The sequence below is a fragment of the Zosterops lateralis genome (assembly GCF_965231275.1).
Source record: "Zosterops lateralis genome assembly, chromosome: Z".
Taxonomy (NCBI): domain Eukaryota; kingdom Metazoa; phylum Chordata; class Aves; order Passeriformes; family Zosteropidae; genus Zosterops; species Zosterops lateralis.
Window position 1 is genome coordinate 43043927 of NC_139800.1, and position 23152 is coordinate 43067078.

The 23152-nt window shown below is 35.2% G+C and overlaps 1 protein-coding gene across 1 annotated transcript in view; it reads right to left on the reverse strand.

Annotated features, from left to right (window-relative positions):
• Positions 1-7791: 7791 nt before the first annotated feature.
• The window catches only part of SPTLC1 (serine palmitoyltransferase long chain base subunit 1), a 34939-nt gene continuing 19578 nt past the window's right edge, over positions 7792-23152 (reverse strand). The window contains exons 6-15 of the mRNA XM_083882979.1: positions 22542-22674; positions 20706-20835; positions 18816-18905; positions 18004-18111; positions 16508-16603; positions 16126-16222; positions 14602-14656; positions 12911-13028; positions 12011-12084; positions 7792-11497 (exon numbers count right to left, since the gene is read on the reverse strand). Coding sequence (XP_083739105.1) covers positions 11404-11497; positions 12011-12084; positions 12911-13028; positions 14602-14656; positions 16126-16222; positions 16508-16603; positions 18004-18111; positions 18816-18905; positions 20706-20835; positions 22542-22674 — 995 coding nt within the window. The 3' untranslated portion in view covers positions 7792-11403. The remainder of the gene's footprint in view (positions 11498-12010; positions 12085-12910; positions 13029-14601; positions 14657-16125; positions 16223-16507; positions 16604-18003; positions 18112-18815; positions 18906-20705; positions 20836-22541; positions 22675-23152) is intronic.

Genomic DNA, 23152 nt, shown 5'->3' on the forward strand with positions numbered 1-23152 from the left:
CTACATGAACACAATATTCATAATATTTCCTTGCTTTGATGGACCTATTTCAGTTTTATCCCTAATACTCGACACCTTGTATTTCAGTACTTCACTTCTTATTCTGATGGCCAGAATAAATCACCTAGAGCTAACTACTTTACTGATATTTGAGATGCCATTTCAAAGTCCGTTAAGTATTTCAGAATAATAGTTTGATGAGCCTGAGCAGAAAGTTCAGGCAGGAAACACATCCAGTGGGATTCTGAGGGTATGCAGCATGGTATGTGGGTACTGGTTAAATTTCCAGCTTTCCAGTACTCTACACTCAGATAATACACATTTCTAAACATTACCATCCAACACAAATCCCTAAGTATAGTATTGGGCACATATTGGCTAATAATGTGATCTGCATATTCTTCAATCCTTTCATAATTTTGTATTTACAATTACAGATCTTGTTTCAAATCAGGGCCCTCAGAAGCTGGGACAATGGTGGTAGAAGTTGTTTTTTAGGTTTTTAAAATCACAAGAACTGTGAAAAGACTACAATTGAAGCCATAGTTTGGGTAAAAATAATGATTCAGACAACTGGTTTTTATTTTCATTTTTGTTTTCACTGACTGAGAATGTAAATTGAACTTTAGTGCTATTGTGCTTTGTTCTCCCTCTCTGAAAAAATGTGTTCTGCATTAAATTGCATGGATAAACTCAAACAGCTCCAAATATCACCCTTCAGCTTTTGTATAACACAAGAGCCAAGAAAAGATAGAGAATGTGCTTTTATGACCAACAGATGGTGTAATTGGTATCATAGATGTTTTTATGTCAGGGGGTCATAGGTTCAGTCTCCATCTGGAGCCTTCTCAGATCTGATGTGTAGCTCAATGATTAAAGAAGCTATATTGGGTCAAAGACACAACCACCTGCCTGAGGGTAAAAGAATTGCTTTCTTCATCTAGCTGTACAGTTGCCTCCCATACTACTTTTCAAGCCAAACACTGGAGCAGTTAATAACAACAGGACTGCACAAAATATTCATCACCAATTTGTTCCTATCCTTCAGGTTTCTCAGGATCTTTTGACAAATCTCATAAAAGTAAGTATTTTCTTGCTTACATGAGTGAAAAGCTAGTCTAACTCAGGATGATAAGTAATTGCAAAAGACCAACACAAAAGGAAACAGGTAGTCTGGATAAGCCTTGAGAGATTCAACATTGCACAGTTGGCCAAGAGGGCTCACACCTCCCAGTCAGAATTAGACACACTTGTACTCTGATGGTAAAATGCAACATCAATGCTCAGCACATTTAGTCTTAGCTACATTTTACAGATTAGGATCAGAATACTAAAAAATGCTTTAATCCTACAGTATTAAGTTTGTATATGGTTTACCTGGCAAAAGGGTGTACAGACAGATCAAACACAGTAATTTATGCACACAATGAGATCATCAGTTTACTTCTCTCATGGGGTGAGTATCAGCAGTAATAAATGCACAAAACCAGTGAAACTGCTTCACTAGAAACAAGTACTGTCACTTCTATGAAGCAGGGATTCTGCATACTTGGAATTATTTAATGATTTAGCTGCTCTCTGCAGAACTAGTGCCAACCTGGCTAATACTGGAAACAAGCAGAATACTTCCATCTAATTAAAAATCACCTTGCAAATTACTAGCTTCATGAAGTTTTGCCACAAAGAATCCTATGACTCTTCACAAACTCTGGATAACAGTGCTCCTGTGCTAGACAGAAACCTATCCAGGATCAAAATTTTAAAGATAATGACACAAGCTGAGTAAAATGATTTCATTTATCACATTTCACGTGTTTACAAATAAAAGAACAGTAAAGTTAAACTCTTTCAGAATGCAAAACATTCCCTTATATTCTGTGTTAAGGATTCTCTCATACTAATGATAAACTTGGTCCATACTGGTACTTTAAAATAAGCTTTAAAATAAATTAAAAACTAATATTAAATAGACAAGTACATTTACAAAATTTAAACACAATGCCTATTATTTTAACTGATTGTAAATACAAAGAAAATAACATGTGATCTTATTACAAGCGTTAAAATTTCTCTTCCCTTATATGACTGAACTGAAAGCCTGCTACATCACTGTAATCATTTAATAAAGACTTGTCTGGCAAACCTACATCCCTGAGGTCGAGCTTCAATATCACAAATTTCAGCTGTTGATAATATGCAAGATTATACGCTTCTTTTTGCAAAAAGAAGCACATAATCTTGCATATTATCAACAGCTGAAATTTACATATAATGTGTCTTCAAAAAAACAGTTACAAGTGAAATTTAACTGTATTTTCTTCAATGCTAAACATATATTCGCATGGGGTGTCATTCACATGATACATCTTTGCTGGTATAAGAAAAATTGGAGATGCTGTAAGAGGGGGAAAAAAGGTGTATTTTCTCACTCATATCACAAAAAAATATGCATTTCTACTTATTTTTACTTACCACAAGCAGTGAAATATTTTTCCTTTAACACAAAAAAACATATTCTTTCTGCTGCAAAGCACTCTTCCTAATAGACTATGCTATGGGAAAGAAAATAAGTACCACTTCAAAGTAATAATATATATCTCCATTCCAGTCACCTTTATGTTGCTGAGACATTTCAAGCAGAGGCAGGATTTATAAAAATGAGTAAATTTAACTGACCAAAATACCTATAGTTGCTACTGAACGTTTGCTTAGACATTTGAGTGCGGACAAGTGGGAAACATCATGAACATAATCATTCAGCAGCCAAAAACCCAAGCTGTTAATTTAAATACTTCTATGTGAATTCACGTAGCTGTCCTCATGGGTCTATTATGTCCTCTTCTTCCACTTACCTCCTCAAATCCATCAATACTCACTATAAGGGATGACAGACAAACACACAACATTGTGTACTAGCAGTCAAAGATTCTTCTGAAACTACTCTTGCTCACTGAAAGTAATGGGCTGTGTCAGTCAGCCCCTTCAGTCATCAACTAAGTTATTCAAATGTTAAACAGGTTTGGGCATTGTGCAAGTTTCATGCTGCTCAAGAACAGTCCCACAGTAAACTGCACCAAAGACAAATGCTTTGCTGCCATTTTATTACCCATTACAACAAAAACTCCTTAATCCATCAGTTAGGTCACTAAATATTTCTTCTGTCCTGCTGACTGCACAAGGAATCTCTTTAGCTGAAACTGAACTTCTAGTGTTTTTCCATTTTAAGGCTTGAAGTGGCCAATACTTGTTCAAAGCCTGCCATTTGATAAACCTTTATATCTGGTCAAAACTATAAGGAGGTTAAGGAGAGGGTTTTTGTCTAGATGTTTTCAACAGCTCCTGTGGGATTATGCCAGGCTGATGACTGGTTGCTACTGGGGTTCCTCGAGGTTCCACCTTAGGCCCAGCTCTCTTCAGTATCTCCATGAAGGATTTGCACTCAGGCCTCAAAGACACTAAGTCTGCCAGGCGGAGGAGCTGTCAACTCCATCAAAGGCAGAGAGGCCCAGCAGAGACCTAAACAAATCAGAGGTCTGGGCAACCAGCAACTGTATAGCATTTAACAAGGGAAGGTGCTGGATTCTGCTCCAGGGACAGGTCAACCCTGGATGTACAAACTGAGGAACAGGATGCTAGAAAATAGTGCCACAGAAAGAGATCTGGGGGTCCTTGCTGAGGGCAAGTTGAATGTAAGTCAGCAGTGCCCTGGCAGCCAGGAGGGCCAGCTATATCCTGGGGAGCATCAGGCACAGCATTGACCAGGCAAGGGAGGGGATTGTCCTGCTCTGATCTGTTCTGCTCGGCCTCACCTTGAGTGCTGGGGGCAGTTTTGGGTGTCACAGTATAAAAAGAATACAAAGCTATTAGAGTGTGTCCATAGGAGAGTAATGGAGAAGCTGAAGAGTCTAAAGCAGAAGCCATACAAAGAGCAGCTGAGGTCACTTGGTCTGTTCAGCCTGGAGGAGACTGAGGGGAAACCCCATTGCAGTTCAACTTCCTTGTAAGTGGAAGAGCAGGAGCAGGCACTGATCTCTCCTCTGTAGTGACAGTGGCAGGATGCAAGGGAATGGCCTGAAGTTATGTCAGGGGAAGTTTAGGCTGGGTGTTAGGAAAAGGTTCTTCCCTGAATGGGTGGCTGGGGAACAGGCTCCCCAGGGAAGCGGTCACAGTACTAGCCTGACAAGAGTTCAAAAAGTATTTGGGCAATGCTCTCAGGCATATGGTATGATTCTTGGGGCTGTCCTGTGCAGGGCAAGGAGTTGGACTTAGATGATGTTTGTTGGTCTTGTCCAACTCAGAATATTCTGCAATTCTGTGATCTCTTTTATTAGCCCAGCATAAAAAATGTATTTATAGAAAGATATATGAATACTTAATAAATTCCCCTTGATATCACACACCAAACTGTTCCCTCAGGTTGTAAAACATACATGTAACTTCACTCATTTGCTAGTTTCTTTGTGATGCAGTTGCATCTAATTTTGCTGTGAGGTAAGACACTATTTTATCCTGCAAACAGTTTCTGATTATGCGAGAATTTGCAGTACAAGCTCACCATTCTCCAATGTACACTGTTACTATCTAGACTTTGAAGAGATCAGCAATGGGTGAGCAAGAATTACGGAGACAAAACTTTTAACTTGTAACAATTGATTAGTCTCATTACTAATGATAACAAGGATCCTGCTACTTTCGTCACTGCAGCTCTACTGCAGCACCTTGCAATCAACTTACTATTCTTAACCAGCATCTAATGAGCACTTGTGTTTTGTGTTCAAATTGAAGGCTCCTCAAATACTACTGAATTCCACCTTTGTAAAAAACACCATCTTCCATCAACTTCACCTCACAGTATTCAAAAAATGTTTCCATTTTTGACCTGTAACTCCAGCATATCTGACAATGCAGCTGTGATATTTTACCCACACTTAAACTCTGTTGTTTCAAATTGGAAAAAATATTAAAATGGAAAAGCTGGCCTTCTGTACCTAGAGAAGATCATTGACACCTTGAGTATTTGTTTCCACAGACCTCAGCTTACACTTAGCATTTACCAGCACTAAGCACCATGGAAACAGGTCATTATATTTTCATTGGCTTTATTGAATAAGTCAAATTATTTTGTAACATCATATTAAAGGAAACACTCATTACTTGTGTAATGTTCAAGCATCTAGCAATGCATTTAATGCTGGTGTCTGTCCTGAAAAACGGAGGAAAAAAAGCAGGAAGATGACAGGAAAACAAAAATACAGGAAATAGCAAAAGCTTCAAGAAACAAGAAAGCAACCTATTCAAAAGTTCTATTATTTTAAAATCCTTAAACATTTTTAAAATCTTATTCTAAAAACAATCAAGCAATCAAGGTTAAGCAGTTTTTAAAGTTGAGCAGTTAACATATTTAAAATTTATTAAAAATTTTTAATAAGCAAATTTTAGTAAAACCATCATGCCTAGTTCTTTTATCCATAAGGAAGTCAAGAAATTTATTCTTGCAAATGCAGATTACTGTTCAGTAGTGATTATTTTATGTAGCCTTTGAAAATCTAAAGATGCACAAAACTATAGTATTTCACCAATAAAATATTCTTTCAGAACTGTCATAGATAGGAATTTTATTATCACTGAATATTCCTTACTCTCAGCTACTTTAAAGGCTCCATAACACTCCCACATCTTAAGCCTAAAGGTTGCATACAAAGGTAAAGGAGTATTGCTGCCTGTTTAGATTCTGTAACTAAAGTTCACATTCACTCTTGACATTAAGGCAAAATATTTACTCTGTACAAACATGATACACAGAACTGAGGCTAGTTTTTTAAAAAGTATCATGCTGGAGAAGGTTAAAACAAAAAAAAAAACCTGTATTTGATCTTTCATCCCTTAACTGTTGAGAACAGCCATTTCTTTACCTCATTATGGGAAAGAACAGAAAAAGTCCAAACCACTAAAAATAAAGAGAGGAATTCAAAATCACCACTCAGGTTATCATGAAGTGCTTGGTGTGACCTTCTATTCTCTTAGTCATCAGCCTAACTTGCACTTACACTAATGCAGAGAGTTTAAATTCTTGCTCATGCACTCTCTCAACACGTATTGTGACATTGGTAATTAACAATGAGCTTGTTCACAACAAAATCCAATTTAAATTAGATCAAATGTGAAAAATTATTTCCACTTCCTATTCTGAGGTACAGTCACAGAACTTGTCAAGGCCAAGCTTGACGGGGACTCAAAAGGTCATCTGGTGTAACTCTTTGTGAGAAAGAGAGTCTTGATGAAATTACTCAGCACCCTACCCACCTACATCTTGAAAATCTCCCATAATCCACGAGGAGGTTGTTTTCTAGTGATTGACCATTCTCCTCATCATAAAAAAACTATGTCAAGATGAAACCTTTCCCCATGCAACTTGTATGTATCAGTTTCCATGTGACTCACCTTGAGAAACCAGGTCTACTGGGGGTTGATGGGGTCCATCTGTCAGAAAAGGAGAAGAGCATCTTTGCTCATTAGCTTGCCAAGCTGGTAGAGCTGTGCCAAGGGAGGCTGAGGTTGGGTATCAATAAGAATTTCTTCATGAAAAGGGTTGCCAAACATTGAAAGATTGCTCAGGGATGGAGTCACCACCCCTGGAGGCATTCAAGAAATGACTGGACATGGCTCTTAATGCCATAGTCTAGTTGACATGGTGGTGTTTGGTCAAGGACGTACTTGATCTCAGAGGTCCTTTTCCAGCCTTCCAACGATTCTGTTCTATTACACTGCACATGTAATCTGTGGATGCTCCTTCTCTGGCAATGTTCAAGGCCAGTATGAACAGGGGCTGGATCAACCTGGTCTAGTGGAAGGTATCCTTGCTCAAGGCAGTTGGTACTAATTTATCTTCAAGGTCCCTTTCAACCCAATGCATTTTATGATTCTATTGCCCTTTCTATTCTTCATGTGGTTTATTAATGAAGAGAGCTTCTGCTATCTTTGTAGACACCATGTAAGTACTGGAAAATTGTCCTTCAGCTTTTCTTTCTTCACAGGACATGTTCTCCAGCCCTTTAGTCATCTTCAAAAAGTCCTCCTTTGAACCTCCTCCAATCTGTCCCTGTCCTCCTTGAATTGTGGATACCAGAACAGAAGCACAGTCTGACAAATGCTAATTAGAGTGAGACAATCACTTATTTTTGGCCTACATAAAATGTAAGTTAAACAGTGGATTAAATAGATAGATATTTCCAATTCTACTTAAGCTACTCCTTTGACTCCAATCCTCACTGGTTTTTGCCAGCTCTGAGTCCACTGCTGCAAAATCCAACTTGGCTATACAAACAGCATACTGAACTAAGTGGTAATACCTCTAATAGAAAGGGAAGATAGAGAAATCTTATTCATAAAATATGGTAGGCAAAATTGCAGTATTTTATTCTGTAAAGATGTCTCAAAGCTGGGGCACATGTCATCCAGACTCAAGTTTGTTGATACACCAGAAATTATTCTGAGTCACAACAAAACTGTATCTCGCCTACTGTCTAGCTTCCTATAACAGTGGTTTTCAGCAAGTGTGTGGTACCAAAGTATCAGAAATCAGACATTTAAAAACTGTCCTGCCCTGATAGGTACTCTTCAGCAGATTTAGTAGCTTCTGTGACTTCTACATATATCTTGCAATTACCTAGCACACAATGGACAGGAAACCAAAACCTGGAAAATCTATTAACAGCAAGACAGAGTAAGTCCATTACCTTATTACCATGAAAACTGCCAAAGAACATAAAAACACAAGAAATGTTATCCAGACATTTCCTTTTATTAGGACACTGAAACAGTTTAACGTACAAATGCTTTGTGTTAGTTGTAAATATTTCCTCTGTTTAGGAAGCATTTACAGCTCTGTACATTTACATGTGCACTTCTCTAGTCATCTTAAGATGCAAGACACTTTTGCAGTAGCAACTTCATAGATCAGTGAATGCCAACACTCCACAACCCTGTTCAAAATAATGAAGTCCAGATGGAGTGACAGAAAGGAGACAGTACACCATTCTGTGCATTGACTGGGTTCATATTTCAAAAGTGAAAAAAAATAAAATCAGTTTTTCAGCCATACGTCTCTTTCTTTCTTAATACCCTCCTTATGCACTTCACCTCCTATCCAAAAGTATTGATTACTATAATAAACAGAAAAAGCATCTGTAGTTTTTTGTATAAAAACCATGAAACTACACAAATAGCAATCAATTATTTTTAAATATTCAAGGAAAATAAATCTCTTTGTTTAAAACAGGAATATATATATCATGTAGACATGTTTCTTTAAGATAAAATATTTTAAAAGTATAAATTCTTTCCATTCCATCCTAGTCCTCATATATTGTAAAAAATTGGTTTCATCAAGACAGTTTCAACAAATGGCCAACTTCTTACAGTTAAAATGCCCTCCTCTCAACTCCCAGATAGTAATAGTAAATTTTTTAAAAATAACTATTTCTGATCACTATTTAAAATACTGGATTTATTATCCACTTTGCTGAAACTCTATTCCAAGTATGTGGCAAAGCGAACTACATAAATTAATTGAAACAAAGTTTATTTTCAAAAGATACTTTGAAATCTGGGATAAGGTCCTTGGGTTTGATTCATGTCACAGTATCCTACTTTTAACAGCTTTACACTAAACTCCAGTCTCATGCCTACATCTGAAGAAATGGATGGAAAAATAACAATTCATCCAAATGTAACTACAAAGCAACTAATACAGATTTGTTTGTATATTTATCAGCCATGAGCACTGGGCAGTTAAGCACCTTAACAGGCTTCTGATTTTTCAAATGTCAGAAGCTTAATCAGAATCACCTGCTGTCTCCCTACCCCCAATCAATATTTTTCCCCAGAGCCACCCATTTCTTCATCTGCTTACCATGACAGAGACATTTATCAAAAAAGTCAAAATGAAGATGAGCCAGACATGCTTGAACTGACCACGGATATCCCTCTCCACCAGTTACATCTCATAAGTGTCTTAATTTCTCACAGACAGCATGCATATAACCTGTCAGTAAAACACATATTACAAGAGCACTTCAGCTCCTGTCAACCAAGGTATTCACTTTACTGCGATCTAAATACTTCTTTCCTATTTACTGGTGAACAGTAACAAAGGACAAAGGCAGTTTTACCAATATTTTAATGGTGGGTATGTGTTCGGCAAATGAATCAGATTACGGCATCTTTTAGCAATGTTTTTGAACTTTTATTTCATTATTTTCATTTCACTTAGCTTTGAAATTGCTAGAAATTCCACTCTGTTTCTTGCTACCTTAGTTGTTATCACTTCACTTAAAAGCAGAAATACCCAACAAACCAAGAACAAAAAAAACAACACAAGTCCATGTATCTAAAAATTATTGCTAGCTCTCTAAGCACAACAAAAATTACACCCCATTTGCAGATAACCTAAAATAAAACGAGAGAATTAAATATAGATTCTGCAACCTAGGATTTCAATGCCAATGGTTATTTGCTTACCTTCCCAGGTTTATCTTAACTCCAAAACCATTTAATACGCTGCACTGGAATCAAAGTACCTCATTTGTTCCAAGTTTATACATCAAAGGCTTGACTTCACTCAAATTTGCAGGTTTCAATTATCCAGCCAAAAATGGCTCAAAAGCTCCAAGTAGAGCGGTAACATTTAATTTCCATTTCTTGCAGCCTGTGAGGGTCTTCAAAATGACTATTCTGCACTTCAGTTCTAGTCTGTAAAATGGGAGTCCGTTTCATTCTGCATATTTTTTTCTCTTTTAAATTGTTGGCTTCCCACTGGCTTTTACTCACAGTTAACAGAGAAAACATAAATGTCAGTGTAATAGGGATATTCTTTCACATTGGGAAGAAGGTTTTACTACATTGCAGAGATAATGATTTGGCTATTTCAAAATGTTAAGCAACAATCACGGAAGTGCCCCAACACAACTTTAGATTTCTGTCTGAATGTACACAGATGAAAAGTTTTGAAAGCCAGCATAGAAACAGTCTCTATGAACTGGAGGCAACATAGACTATGCTCAGTTAATGTATTTAACAATATATGGTCGACCATGCTACAAAATCCAATTGTGTAAGTAAAAATCTGAATCAAACATGATTAACTTTATATTAAACAATTATGTTTCTCAAAAATAGTCCTGTAATCCTTGTAGTAGCAACTAAAAAGGCACATAAGTACAAAACAACTCAACACATACTAGGCAGAATACAAAATTTTTAGACAGGCATTCTTAAAGCAAAATTGTGAAATAAAAAGCTGTACTTTTTGTTTTATAAAAAAGTACATAGTTCCTCACCAGTTTCCTGATTGAAGTAAAGTGTCTGTATATGTAATGTCCATCTGTGCTTACTTAAAATCCTGACAGCACAACCTCCAAATATTACATTCAAGTTACTTGAGAATTTTATGTGCACAGATGGAGTTGTGTTTCAGTAGTATTTGTACCATCTAAACTCTTAGTAGCTACCTGTGTGTTTCCCTTCTAAGGTATAGATGTTTACAGATAAAACTAAGCACACATTTTTTTTGTGCTTAAAAGTAGTTCGACTAAGCTAGTATTTAGTTGCTGTTTCAAAACCTTGGTTCATTTTCCATATTGCCTATTATTCTTCTTCAAGACTGGTACAAAGGTCCCGTATCTGAACATACTACACTGGAATTACATCAGTTCCACAATTCAGAGGTTGGAATCTAGATATTTTAAAGTTAATAATAGGAAAAACCTCACCCATAATATCAAACATGCATATAATTACATATGGAATGCAAAAAGCAATTAGTATTTGATATGAATTTACTGTCTGGCCAGGCTTTCTTAAAACCTGGCTGCCAAAAATGGTTAGAGAAAGATATATAAAGCAAAAAGAATTGAAGGTTCCCCCTCCTATAATCCAATAATAAATGACATAATATAGCACAAAATTATATCTTAATGTGTTATCCTTTTGGCAGTATTAGGAACGGTTCCTTGAAATTTATTTGAAGTTCCCGTGTTCTGAGAAAATGGAGAGAAAACATTTCACATGGTTTGGGGTGAAACTGAATGTTTATACATATTTCTGAGAATTTTTAAGGGTTTGAAAAAATAAATTTGAAACTTTTTATACTAACTTACGAGAGAGTCATGAATGCAATAGTGATATCCCCATTTTAAGTAATGCTAGTAAATGGTAGAGTTTGAATTGAAACAACACTCTGCCATTCACCAACTCAAAAATTCAGCATTCTTTCCCTCACTGCATTTGTAGCACTCTAGAACAATTTTGTTGGTCAGGTTTCAATGTGGAAGAATCTGGAAGTCACTATACAATGTAAAACACTTATCCTGATAATGTGGGAAAGAGGAATCCAAAAACAGTAGTCTAATTCAACACCGACTGTGCAGCTTCCTTCAGAAGTGATGCAGCTTTGTCCAGTTCTTGTTCTGTTTGTTCCACTGTTATCACTACTCGAATACTAGAAAAAGAAAACCAGAACATACACAGTAAACTCTACTCCTAGCCTTCAGCTTTAGAATTGTTTCATACTAGTTTCAACACTTTAAGATCACTATCTGTAGGGAAATTATTACAAATTCAAATTCAACCAGAAACAAGACAAATGACTAAACAGATGTGGTCAAACTACTTTTTGCCCCTCCTCTGCCACACCACCACATACACTCCAGAAATACGTTATCTTTTTTACCTGTAGAGGTGTAGCTCATGGAAATGTGCCTGCTAACAGGCTACATGCTGATCCCCAAGATACAGGTGATTTTGATACAGTTATTTCATGATACTAGCAACCAGGAACAGTCACTGAAAGTATACCTCAAAAATGGAGCCACTCCCATTTTTTCAAGAACCAACTATTCAATCCAGTCTACTGAACAAATTGTATTTGTTGACAAGTTTCCATCATTATATGGAAAAGAGATGGAGAGCCATATCCAAAAAAAATGAAGTAATACATTAACTTTCTGCTAACCTGGGTGGAGGAAGACATTTTTCTTCTTTCTCCAGATAGCGAGCCTGTGTTAACGCAATACCACTATTCATGCACTACAAATAAAGAAAATACAGCAGTCAACCTGGAAATTTCTGATTGCATACCCTTTTGATCACCAAATACATATAACTAACTTTTATTAATCTAGTGTCAAGATAAATACAAGTTTTCTTCCAAATGGAGGCTGTAAAGGTTGTGCAAAGTCATCTCTAATTTCAATACAGCTTTATCACATAAAACAGCTTAGGGTGCAGTGTCATTAGTTTTCACCTCCATGTAATCAGACAAACCAACCATATTTTATCAGGCAATTAAATCATATTTTCAAGGAAATTAACTTCAGAATTTCTTTTCGTTGTGTTGTCTTGTTTACCTGCCACCTGATATATAAAGCTTTCCATCAACCCTCACATCTTCATGTGAGACAAAAAGAACCAATGCATAATGAAGAAGGAAAAAATACTACAAATAGAATATAAAAATGTTCACACACAAAATAAGCAAATTCATGGACTCAAAGAAGCAAGGGTTGACCTTAAATGGTTGAAGTGCACCTCCAGAATACTCTCCTTATTAACATTATAAAAGTTGTCTAAGCACTTGCTTTATATGCAGATTTGAGCATTAAAATAGATAATAGGAAATAAATATTTCCTGAAGTAAATAGTCTATTTTTTAATCCAGAGCTACAGACCTAACTATAGGCAGTAAGAAAGGGTTAAAAGATGATCTTTAGTAGAGATGCATAATTAGCAAAGAAATTAAATTTCTTGCAGTATTCCTGCAAGATATTTCAACAAGTTACCCAACAAGCCTCCCTACCCTTCCTTCATTATTAACATTCAAAGGCAATATTTTAATGACTATGGGCACACTCACATAATCCACAACTCTTTTGAGTAACTTCACATCATTTTCTCGAGATCCACAGCTCTCCTCCAACTGTAAGTGCAATGCTGGAGAAAAAGATTCTCCCACTACTTTTAAACCTGAAATCCTAAAACAAATAAAAAATCTTTGATGTATACATCCTACTTGAAGACATGTGTTGAAATTCTAGATAACAAGTGTTTCTCCTTTCTAAGTGGTGAGTGAGAAAAGATGGATATTTCATTTTACTGAGACTAATGCAGACAAAACATATGTGCATTTCAGCTTGCATTACATTAAGAAAATGAAGTTATCAAGCCTTTTCTAAGGAGTTTCAGTAAGTTTGTACAACAACAGTTACTCATCCTTTTGCAAAAAGGATTTATAGTTCAGAAATTTTTAAAGAATCCTTATGAAGACATAAGAGAAATGTCTGTGTTGGGCCTGTAAGTTGCTTATAAAAAGCCAGCTAGCTAGGTCAAGTCACCTTTTTATCCTTAAGGTATAAGAAAGAACAACAGTTTTGCTGGGGGGATTCATAAGATTTGGCAGGATTTACGATTTTAAAATATTTCCTTTAGAAACACTTTACAGCATCATCTGTCACTTAGTCAGAAGCTCCTCTAAAATTAGTTATATGACTATAATGGTTCCCTCATCTGTACATAGAAACAGTTGTTAACGGGCTTTAACTGGCTAGAATTTGACAGAATGACAGACATTCTGGTTGTCACTGTCCTGAGACATCACACACACTTAGGAGTCAGTTATTCCCATCCAAAAATCTGCATTCAATATCAAAGCAAGATCTCTGGTCCCCAAAATTAACAGGTCACATAAATGCATATCAACTATCAGCTGTAATTTTGATTTCTAGACTTTGATAAGCTTGCCTAATACACATTTTAAGAAGATCAGGCTCATACTGAAACTGTATCAATCATGCATTGAGATTTGTATCAGTGTTTTTAAAAGTTATTAACTTCTGTATAATGGAACACAAAATTGAGGGAGAAGAATTGTAAAATACAATTACTGCACAATTACTGCACATTAAATGGCTGTTAAATATCACATCAATTTCTGTATCTTTTTAATATCAAAACCTGACAGACAAAAAAGCAGTTAGTCAATATTACCATCTTTTAAAACAGCATAGTGTTAGGAAATTTTGAACCTTATTTTTCAGATAAATTCTAGCAATTTTCTCTGTACCTCCAGAACAACAGGTACTTTATTACTATTTTAACATTCAATCAAATACATAGGAATATTGTATTCAAGGTGATTGAAAGGTGCGATGAGTTCTCTGAAAAAGTATTTACTAAGCTTCATACCACATTTTTTTATTTAGATAATTTTCAAAACACTCATCAACACTTTGTGTCATTGAGAGCTATCACACTCTCCTAAAGATTTTAATATGTAAGAGATTGCAGACTTCCTCAATAGCCTTAGGATATAATCTCATTTCAAAACCTGTAAAGGACTTAAAAAACTTCAACTCTTTTTAGTAGTATAACAGAGACAGTTGGGAAAGAGTAAGTTTTCTCCTTTAATATATACATAATTGAATGTACATATCCCAGTCTAAGCAACTGTAAAATCAGAAACAGATTTGGGAAGAATTCCTCTAAAGTTGGCATTATAAAGGCATAGCCAAATAAAAGCCAAAAAGCCCCAAACCCCACACCACTTACCCCTGTAAAGCTTTGTGAATCCGTTCACATTTAGTCCGGAGAGTCTGAAAGATGTCTACACACAAAAAACAACAACAAAACAAACAAACAAACAAACAAAAACAACAAAGAAAAACACACCAAAAAAAAATAGAAAAAGAAAATGCTTAGATTTCCTCCTTCTACTTTACATTTCTCTAATATTTCAAATACAGCATTTGAAATCAAACTAAGGTATGTATATCCATTGAACTAGTAAGTCTCTTTACTACTCTTCTTAATGTTTCCAATTCGTATTTCTGCCAGGAAATGACAAGCTTTTAAGTCTTGACAAATGCACTACTTCCCTTTATCTCATTACTCCAGCTGCATATGGAGTGCTGCTGTTCATGACCATATGGAAGGGATGACATAAACACTTTGTAATGGGACTGAAATGGCAGGTCCAATTTATAAATATCCATAAATATCTATTGCCACGCAGACTCTGCTCATTGATCATTTCCCCAGCTCAGTGCAGATTCTTAAAGACAAAACTGACTCCTCAATTTGCAAACCATGTCTCTTTTCCTTGGTGAAGGCTAACCCTCCATTACACCTAACAGTCCTGTAACTTATTCTTAATTTTTTCTTGATTCTATATGGCTTCAGACAACTGGGCATGGGCTACTCAGTAATTTTTATTTATTTGTCACAAATTAAATACCACATCTTTCCAGATGTCCTCCAATCTGTTCATGCAAGTGAAGATTAACATTTCAACAATTTTGTCCTCATGTGCCTCTCAGCCCCTCCACTTAAAGAAAAAAAAAAAAAAAAATTCCAGGTGTTTTAGTAGCTGGGATTTTGCACTGCTGTGGCCTGGACTTAACGTCCAGTCAGCAAAAAGATTTTTCAAGGCCAGGTTGGATGGAGATCCTGCCCTAGGTGTCCCTGCCAATAGCAAGGGTATCGGAACTAGGTGATCTTTAAGGGCTTTTCTAGTTGACTCCTAGAGCAGAAACTTCTGTCTGCCAACTTTATACAAATGTCCTGTATCTGGCCCTGCAAATTGCAGGCTGTTTGCTCCCTGATCATTCCTGAGATTCTTATCTGAATGCTTAGCTAGAGAAGGAAAAAAAAAACCCTAATTACATAGTGCAAGTGGAAAGGAGAGGGTTGCTCTGTCCTGAGGAAATCTATTATCATTTGTTTCTACTTACCTTTCTCTTCCTTCATTTGTGCTGAAGGAATATGGTTTTAAGGAAGGGCATATCATAGATCTAAACAGCAGAATAAAAATTTCTTATTTGCTTTTTAAAAACTATCTGTGTCCCTCTTAGCCTCAAATAACTTGCTTATTTTCAGCTGGAAGATGGACAGGGATGGAGACACTGAAGAAAAGCAGAGTGGGAGGTACCTTGAAAAAAAACCTGCATGTAACATTAACTAGCAAATAAAGATGACATCAGAGTAAAAAGGTGAGGAATCAAAGTAGGGAGAAGCCCTAGTTATTAGTTTAGGATGAAGAAAGACTGAAGGATAACATTTTCCTGAATTAAGTACCTGGATTATCTTCCATAATATTCAGAGCCTCAATAGCAGCAGCGGCTAACAAAGGAGGTAGGGAGGCAGAAAAGCAATAGCCTTGACCAGACAATCGCTATGGGAGAAAAAGAAAAAAAAAATTCTATAGTAATGTAGACAATGTTTTAAAAGTCAATTCATGTATATATTAAAGCCTCTCCTCTACACCTACAGTTACATCTAAGGATCTAAAAGTAGGTCTCTGATTCATCTACAATCTTTCACAGGAACCAGACAGTTTCTGTGTAGAATCAAATATGGCATAATCAACTATATAATATTTGCAAATTGATATTAATAATTAATTCTCACATATAAGTAACTAATAGTGCCAGATTATTTAAAAAGAGATCTCTCTTACCTGATGGTCAATAATAAAAGATCTTCCACAGCAAAATCCACCAATAGAAGCGAGTGAATTTTCCATGTTTGCACTAATAAGATCTATATCATCAATCTGTCAGTTAAATTAACAAATTATTAAAATACGCTTTGGATTGCATTAAAAACTATAAGTTAATCCTTTAAAGATACACCTTGTTTCATACTACAGAAGATTCACCAAACTATGACATAATAAAATGAAAGTACAACTGAAATAATAATTTTAAGCAACACAGAAAGGACTTTTGAGGAATTGAGATTTATGCATCTGTAAATAAATTGCATATGATCTCTCTCTTCCAGGCATTGCAATATGAAAGCAATAGCATTGCAATATAAAAAAAAAATTATTTAGATCCTGGTGACAATTCCATAATGCACTCAGTGTAGCAGTGCCCTTTAAGAGTGTAAGTAGCCCCACTGCAGTCAGTAGGAGGTAGAATGTGATTAAAATTAAGCATAAACCTAATTAAAATAGTCTGAACATTCAAGACACAATTGTCTTATTTCACTTGTCAGTTGCAAATATTTTCTTTTGGGAAGCTTCAAAAGATTTTGTCTGTAAATTAATTCAATGTAAAAATCAATTAATTGAATTTAAGAATTTAACATAGAAGTCAACTAATCAGATAGCAATTGGAATATACAACAGTAACCCTGTGACCTTTTCTAAATTAATTTTCTCTTTTCTACATTTGGCATTAAGCGAAAACAACAAGACAAAGGGGAAGACAGAATGAATTCTCTGAATTTGTTATTTCACTTCCAAGCTGAATTCAGACATTGTCAGAATGCAGTGAGAGATGCTGCACACTAGAATACTAGCCAACAAAAAGCACTTCTTCCGTCCCCTCAACCCCAGGGGACTGTGGTAGTAAGCAGCTGCAGGGATACCATTTTAGATTTCCAAAGTACTCCTCAGCTGCATAAACACCACGAAAAGTAGACCTTTGGAAAAATAGTTTGGCTTAATCTGCTGGTAAAGTACTACAATAACACCTTTGAAAGAACCATCATGAAGTTTTATCTTATTTTTCCACACTGGAGTAAAAGACAATAAAGCAAAATAGGATGGCTGTATACTGCAAAGATTTTTCTTATTTACTCCAAGACCTCAAATATCTTTGTGTCAGAATGACACTTTTAACTGTATGTAGCCACAAAAGACAGCATTCATTATCACACTGAGTGTCCAAAGAAAGGATATAATTATGCATTGTAAAAATTCTTCTTTTATCTTTGCCATTAAAGTTAAGTAAAACTATTTCAAGTCAGCACATGAAAGACTGCCAAGACCTGAAACTCTAGGACTGCTAAGAAAATATTTAGAAATACATATATATTTTAAAACCCTCTATATTTAAATGTCTACTGTACACTAAAAAACTATCTGTTAATGCCAAAGGTATCACAAAACAATTGCACAACTTGCTTCTGTACAAATTGCTCATTCACAACAAAAAAGTGAAATACGTTTATTCCAAAGTGTTCAGTAATTCCTCTTCCGTGTTCTCCAAGGACTCCAAAGGAAAGGCTCTCCTCCAAAAATATTCTAACTTTGTATTTATACTTCAATTTAATCTAAAACAAAGAAAAATTTATAAAATACAAGTCAGAATTTGGTGACAAAATGCATGGATGGGGAAGATAAGGTAAAGAAAGACAAGGACTGCATTCTCAACACTGCATAAAAGTGAGTTCTATAGTTCTGTTCTGTCATCAACACATTTTTAAAACCTTCAAAATTATTCCACCATATAATATTGAAACAAATTTCATAAATGTTCATATATTAAAAACCCTCTCTTTTTTAACAGGTTCTCAAGTACTTTCAAGACAATGCATTTTCACAAAATTTCTTCCATCGTCTACAAGAACACAGTCTGCCTAAAAAACGTTTTATGCAGAATGGCAAATATTGTCCTTGGAGTCACTATTTGTGACATTACTGTGAAGGTTTCTTTGAAACTTTTTTCTTTTTTTGAGATATAACCTGGTTTAACTATCTAGTATCATATCACATAGCTGAATATTTTACAGTATATTTTACAGGATAAAAATTAAGACCACAGCTGGGCATTATTTCTAAGCCTCAATAGCTTCAGAATCCTAATCAGAAGTTTCAAAACAAGGTTAAGGTTTGGAATCACCATGTCATGAACATGTGAGAAAGCAGGAAAGTAAACAAAAAAACTGCATGCAGAGTTTTTCTATGTAGGGTAATTTACACAATACTATTATTTCATTAGCCAGATGTGTTCAAAAGGCAAACTAAAACCACTTACCAGCTCTGGAAGAGGGCAAATGTCTCCTGTGTTCATATACAATCCTTCCACTACTATAAACCTTCGAGTTACACGGGCCTTGCGAGGATTCTTCAGAGAAAGATAGGGTTTTAGTTTATATCAATTGTCACTAAACAAGTAAAGCTCTAAGAATTCTTTTGATAGGGAAGATTTTTCTGAAGAGAATAGATTCTTTTTCAAATAAGCTGTTACTTAAGTTTAAACTTCGTATTTTTCATCTGTAACAAAAGCTTAAATGCCTCACTGGAGTACTTTTGTGTTTTATTTTATTTATTTTGTAATAATTCCAAAGCTTTTGACTTCTACACATGTTTTAAGAGGCCTTGTTTGCAACAAATCATACCAAATCCATTTGAACTTTATGAATAAAAGACAACCAACAGAACAAATACTACAAATCTTGGTCTCTATTATACCCATCATTAGTCTAAGCATTTAGAAGACTTTTCAACAAGCGTTTTGAGCACGAGGATTCACAATGCAGCATAAACTTCTTACAAGTAGTGCCTTTGTAAAACATAATGCAAAAGTATTCATAACACTCATGTTACAAAGTCTTTGTCTGATCTCTGGATACCATACAGATCACTAAAATATCTTTCACTTGTTTCTGATAAATTTCAATTAGAATTATTTCAGTTTTGCTGTTTTAAAATGCCATTCCTGTTATTTACTTTGAATCTTATTGGTACTTTCTGAACAAAGGTATTTAGTCACATTTCTTTCATTTTTCAGATTTAGAAACATCTATTTAACTTTTCTATGTGGTAGGTACCAAATTAGTCACAGTAAGGCTCTAGAGGCCTTTCCAACTCTAATGATATGACCAATCCTTTTCTAGTCAGTATGTCTTAATACACACATGGTCTGTATTAAGCTCTTGCCCACCAATTTTATGTTCACATTCAGCTAATTACAGTAAGAAACTTTAACCATGTAGCTAATTCAAAGCACTCTGCTCCAACAAACCAAATGTGTTACACAAATTAGCCTGAAAACCACATCTAAAAACTCATGTAAAGATTATCTGACAAAATGTATTGTCCATGAAGGTACATTAACTAATATGTCATCTATATATCTGCTATTAATCAGATCCTTTACTGATTTACACTGCTGTTAAGCTGATTGACAGTTTATCTATTTTACTTTTTCTAAGACTCATCACAAAATCAGCTTTCTTTCAACCGTCTGTAACTTGCCAGCCTTCTGTGAACAAACCATACAATCATGATAGCTACTCAGTAATTCTTTTAAAACTCATTTAATCAAGTTATCTGTACTTTCTGATCTTGATCTTAATAACTGCCTTTGGACATCCTTTCATATTACTGTCCAAATGAGAAGCAAGCCATCACACTGACTCAAATTTTTCAAGAGAGAGAACATCTTAAGAGTTGAATGCATGATAGGGGAAGACTGAGAAAAAAACCAACCATATTGATTCTATAAAGGACTAGTCATTTTTGTGCTAATTTTATAGTGTGGCACTGAAAGTGATAGTTAACTTGTATGATGTATTAGGTAAATACAGTTATATAAATTTCTCAGAGATCCAAAAAAAAAAGCTCTGTAATAGTTTTAAAAGAAAAGAAAAACATTATCTCACGTCAGTCAGCTGCCTGTAAAGATATTCCCCTGCTACTAACGCCTGTGAGCTCAGTTCTAAGGGTTAAGAAGACAAATGCAAATAAATACTTTTTTAAAAAATAATCTTAATTAAATAAGCAACATTGACTGCTCAATAGAGAGTTATGAGAACCAAGTAACTGCCTTTAAGCACTGCACCCATTCAATTACACGACTCAGTAAAAAAATGTGGGGGAAGTGGCGCAAAAGACTACAAAAATTTCTTCAAAGGAATAGTACCTTTTGATCTTCAGTCTCTTGTTCTTTCAACAATCGCTCAAGGTCAGCCATATCGTTATGCTTAAATAACTTGATGTTACTACGAGATGCTTGTAAACCCTTCTGAATAGCAAAGCAGGCAGCTTCATCTCTGTAAATATAGCAAACCCTGCTAAATTTAACTGTTAAACACAGAGCAATTATTCAAAGAAAGCTGGCTATTAGGTCTTGTCTTTCTTTTGAGCAGATATTTGTACTTAGGTGTAGACAAAACCAGATGTTTTAAAGCATTGTATATTTTATTTACATTTTGAAAATTCATTTCAAATCTTCTCAATTTTACATGTATTACAGACACTAAAAACAAGCCAGCAGGTTTTTGTCTTTTTTTTTTTTTTTTTTTAATCTACACTCATGCTCTTGTTTGTATGTGACAGCAGTTTGAGCACAGTATTCCATGGACCCGGTAGAATACCACAGTAATCATCCCAGAAATCTCTCACTTCATTTGCTCTGGGTCTTAGAAGAAAAGTGCAAAGATATGTCTGTAACATTTACTGGACTCCTCCAAATACTCAAACACTCCATTTTAATATCCTTTGAGAAATAATATTTCCATGTCCAAAAAACCATCCTCCATTTCTAAGTGTTGGAACATCAAATTTCCAACTATGATGGGGTATGCCATTTCACAGCTGCTTAGGTCAACTGATCTTGTGATTTAGTTTGCAACTAAAGCAAACCTGCATATGGTAAATGCAGTAATTTCAAACAAACTGCTTTCAAATACAGGGAGATCTTTTGCAATGAGAAGCTAAAACAGTATGAGATAACTAAATCCAGGGTACACTGGCATCCTCGACTAGTGTGTGCACAACCCTGGTCATTTGTCTCAAAAATGTTGATCCAGAAGATAATCAAAGACAATCAAAAACATGATTAGATTCTGAAAGGACTTCTGTAAAGAGGTCAAATAGGCTGCAAGCTTTACACTTAGAAAAGAGAGCACCAAAGAGATTTTGGCAGACAAATATCAGAAGTACCATTGTGTTGTAACTGAACCACAGCAGGCAGCTGAGCCCCACATTGACACTCACTCCATATCCCAGGGGAAAATCCCTATCTAGAAATCAAATGCATCAGTAGAAACCGGTAGGTATTATATTTAGAGCAAGTATTTTTTATATTCATATCATATTTATCATAAAATTAACCATGTGCATGTGATTGAAACACTGAAAATACTGAAAGAATTAGAAAACAAGAAAAATCCATCAACTCTTGCTAAAGCCAAGCCCTGTTTTTGGTGCAGTAAATTGCGTATTGTTACATTTTCTCTCATTTCTTGAATCCTCCCTTGACAAATCATACCTGGCTATTCCTAGGTACCAGATACTGGGCCTGCCAAATCATTTGATTCTGCATAGCTATTCTTCTGTTACTTTAATATGCAGCAATATTTATCCAACTAATCCATTGCAAATAGGCATGAGGGGAACAACTTTCCTTGAAGAAAGGTGAAAAGCCAGCAGTAGACAGGAGAAAAACAAGTATAACTGTATCATTTAAGAAGAAAATTAGTTAGCATTACATTAGTATTTGAATGCTCAAGTTATTTTGCTTTTTTTGCACCTGAGTGCCCACCTCTGAGCTTTCATGATGAAAGCGTAACTGATTTGTAATATTTGGCAAAGAAAATATATTTGAATTTTGTACTACATAATATTTGATCAAAAGCCAGCAATATTTTAAATGTTCAACAATATATTATTTTATTCAACAATATATTTATGTCCAACTTATATGATTTAGCAATCATTAAAAATAGGAAGAAAACAATTAGAAAACAATACTTACACAAACACAATGTCCCCTCTCTTTGAATATGCAGGGATAGCACTGGCAATTGTTGCAAATCCATATGAGTATATAATAGCTTCCTCTGTCCTCATGAATTTTGCTAGCCTTTCTTCTAATTCTAAGTGCACATCTATTTGAGAGAAAAATCAAAAATATATTAGATAGCTACCTTGTTTTTATATCAAAAAGTCAATCATGACTTTCAGAAATCATCTAATTAAACTAAACAAGAACATTTATTTGTAGGAAGAGTATTAAAACAAGCTACTTCCCAAAACCCAGTAGCAACCAATCCAACTTCACTTAAAGTGACAAGTAACCAGTTATTAATCATAAGTTTTGACAGATCTGAAAATATTTATGTAACATGTTTCTCTAATGTTCTTACACCCAAGTTGCTATAATCTACTTGAGATTAGACCACAAATGATGCCACATTCTTGGACTGTGACTACAGAGCAGTTACTACTGTCAAAAAACAAATTATGTGATTTATAGCAATTAATGAGGTCCTGTTGGCAGACCATCAGTCCTTCCAAGCTGAAGAAGAATGTTATTAATATAACAGAACACTGCTCTTGTCAGACTACAAGTCACAAACAATCTCC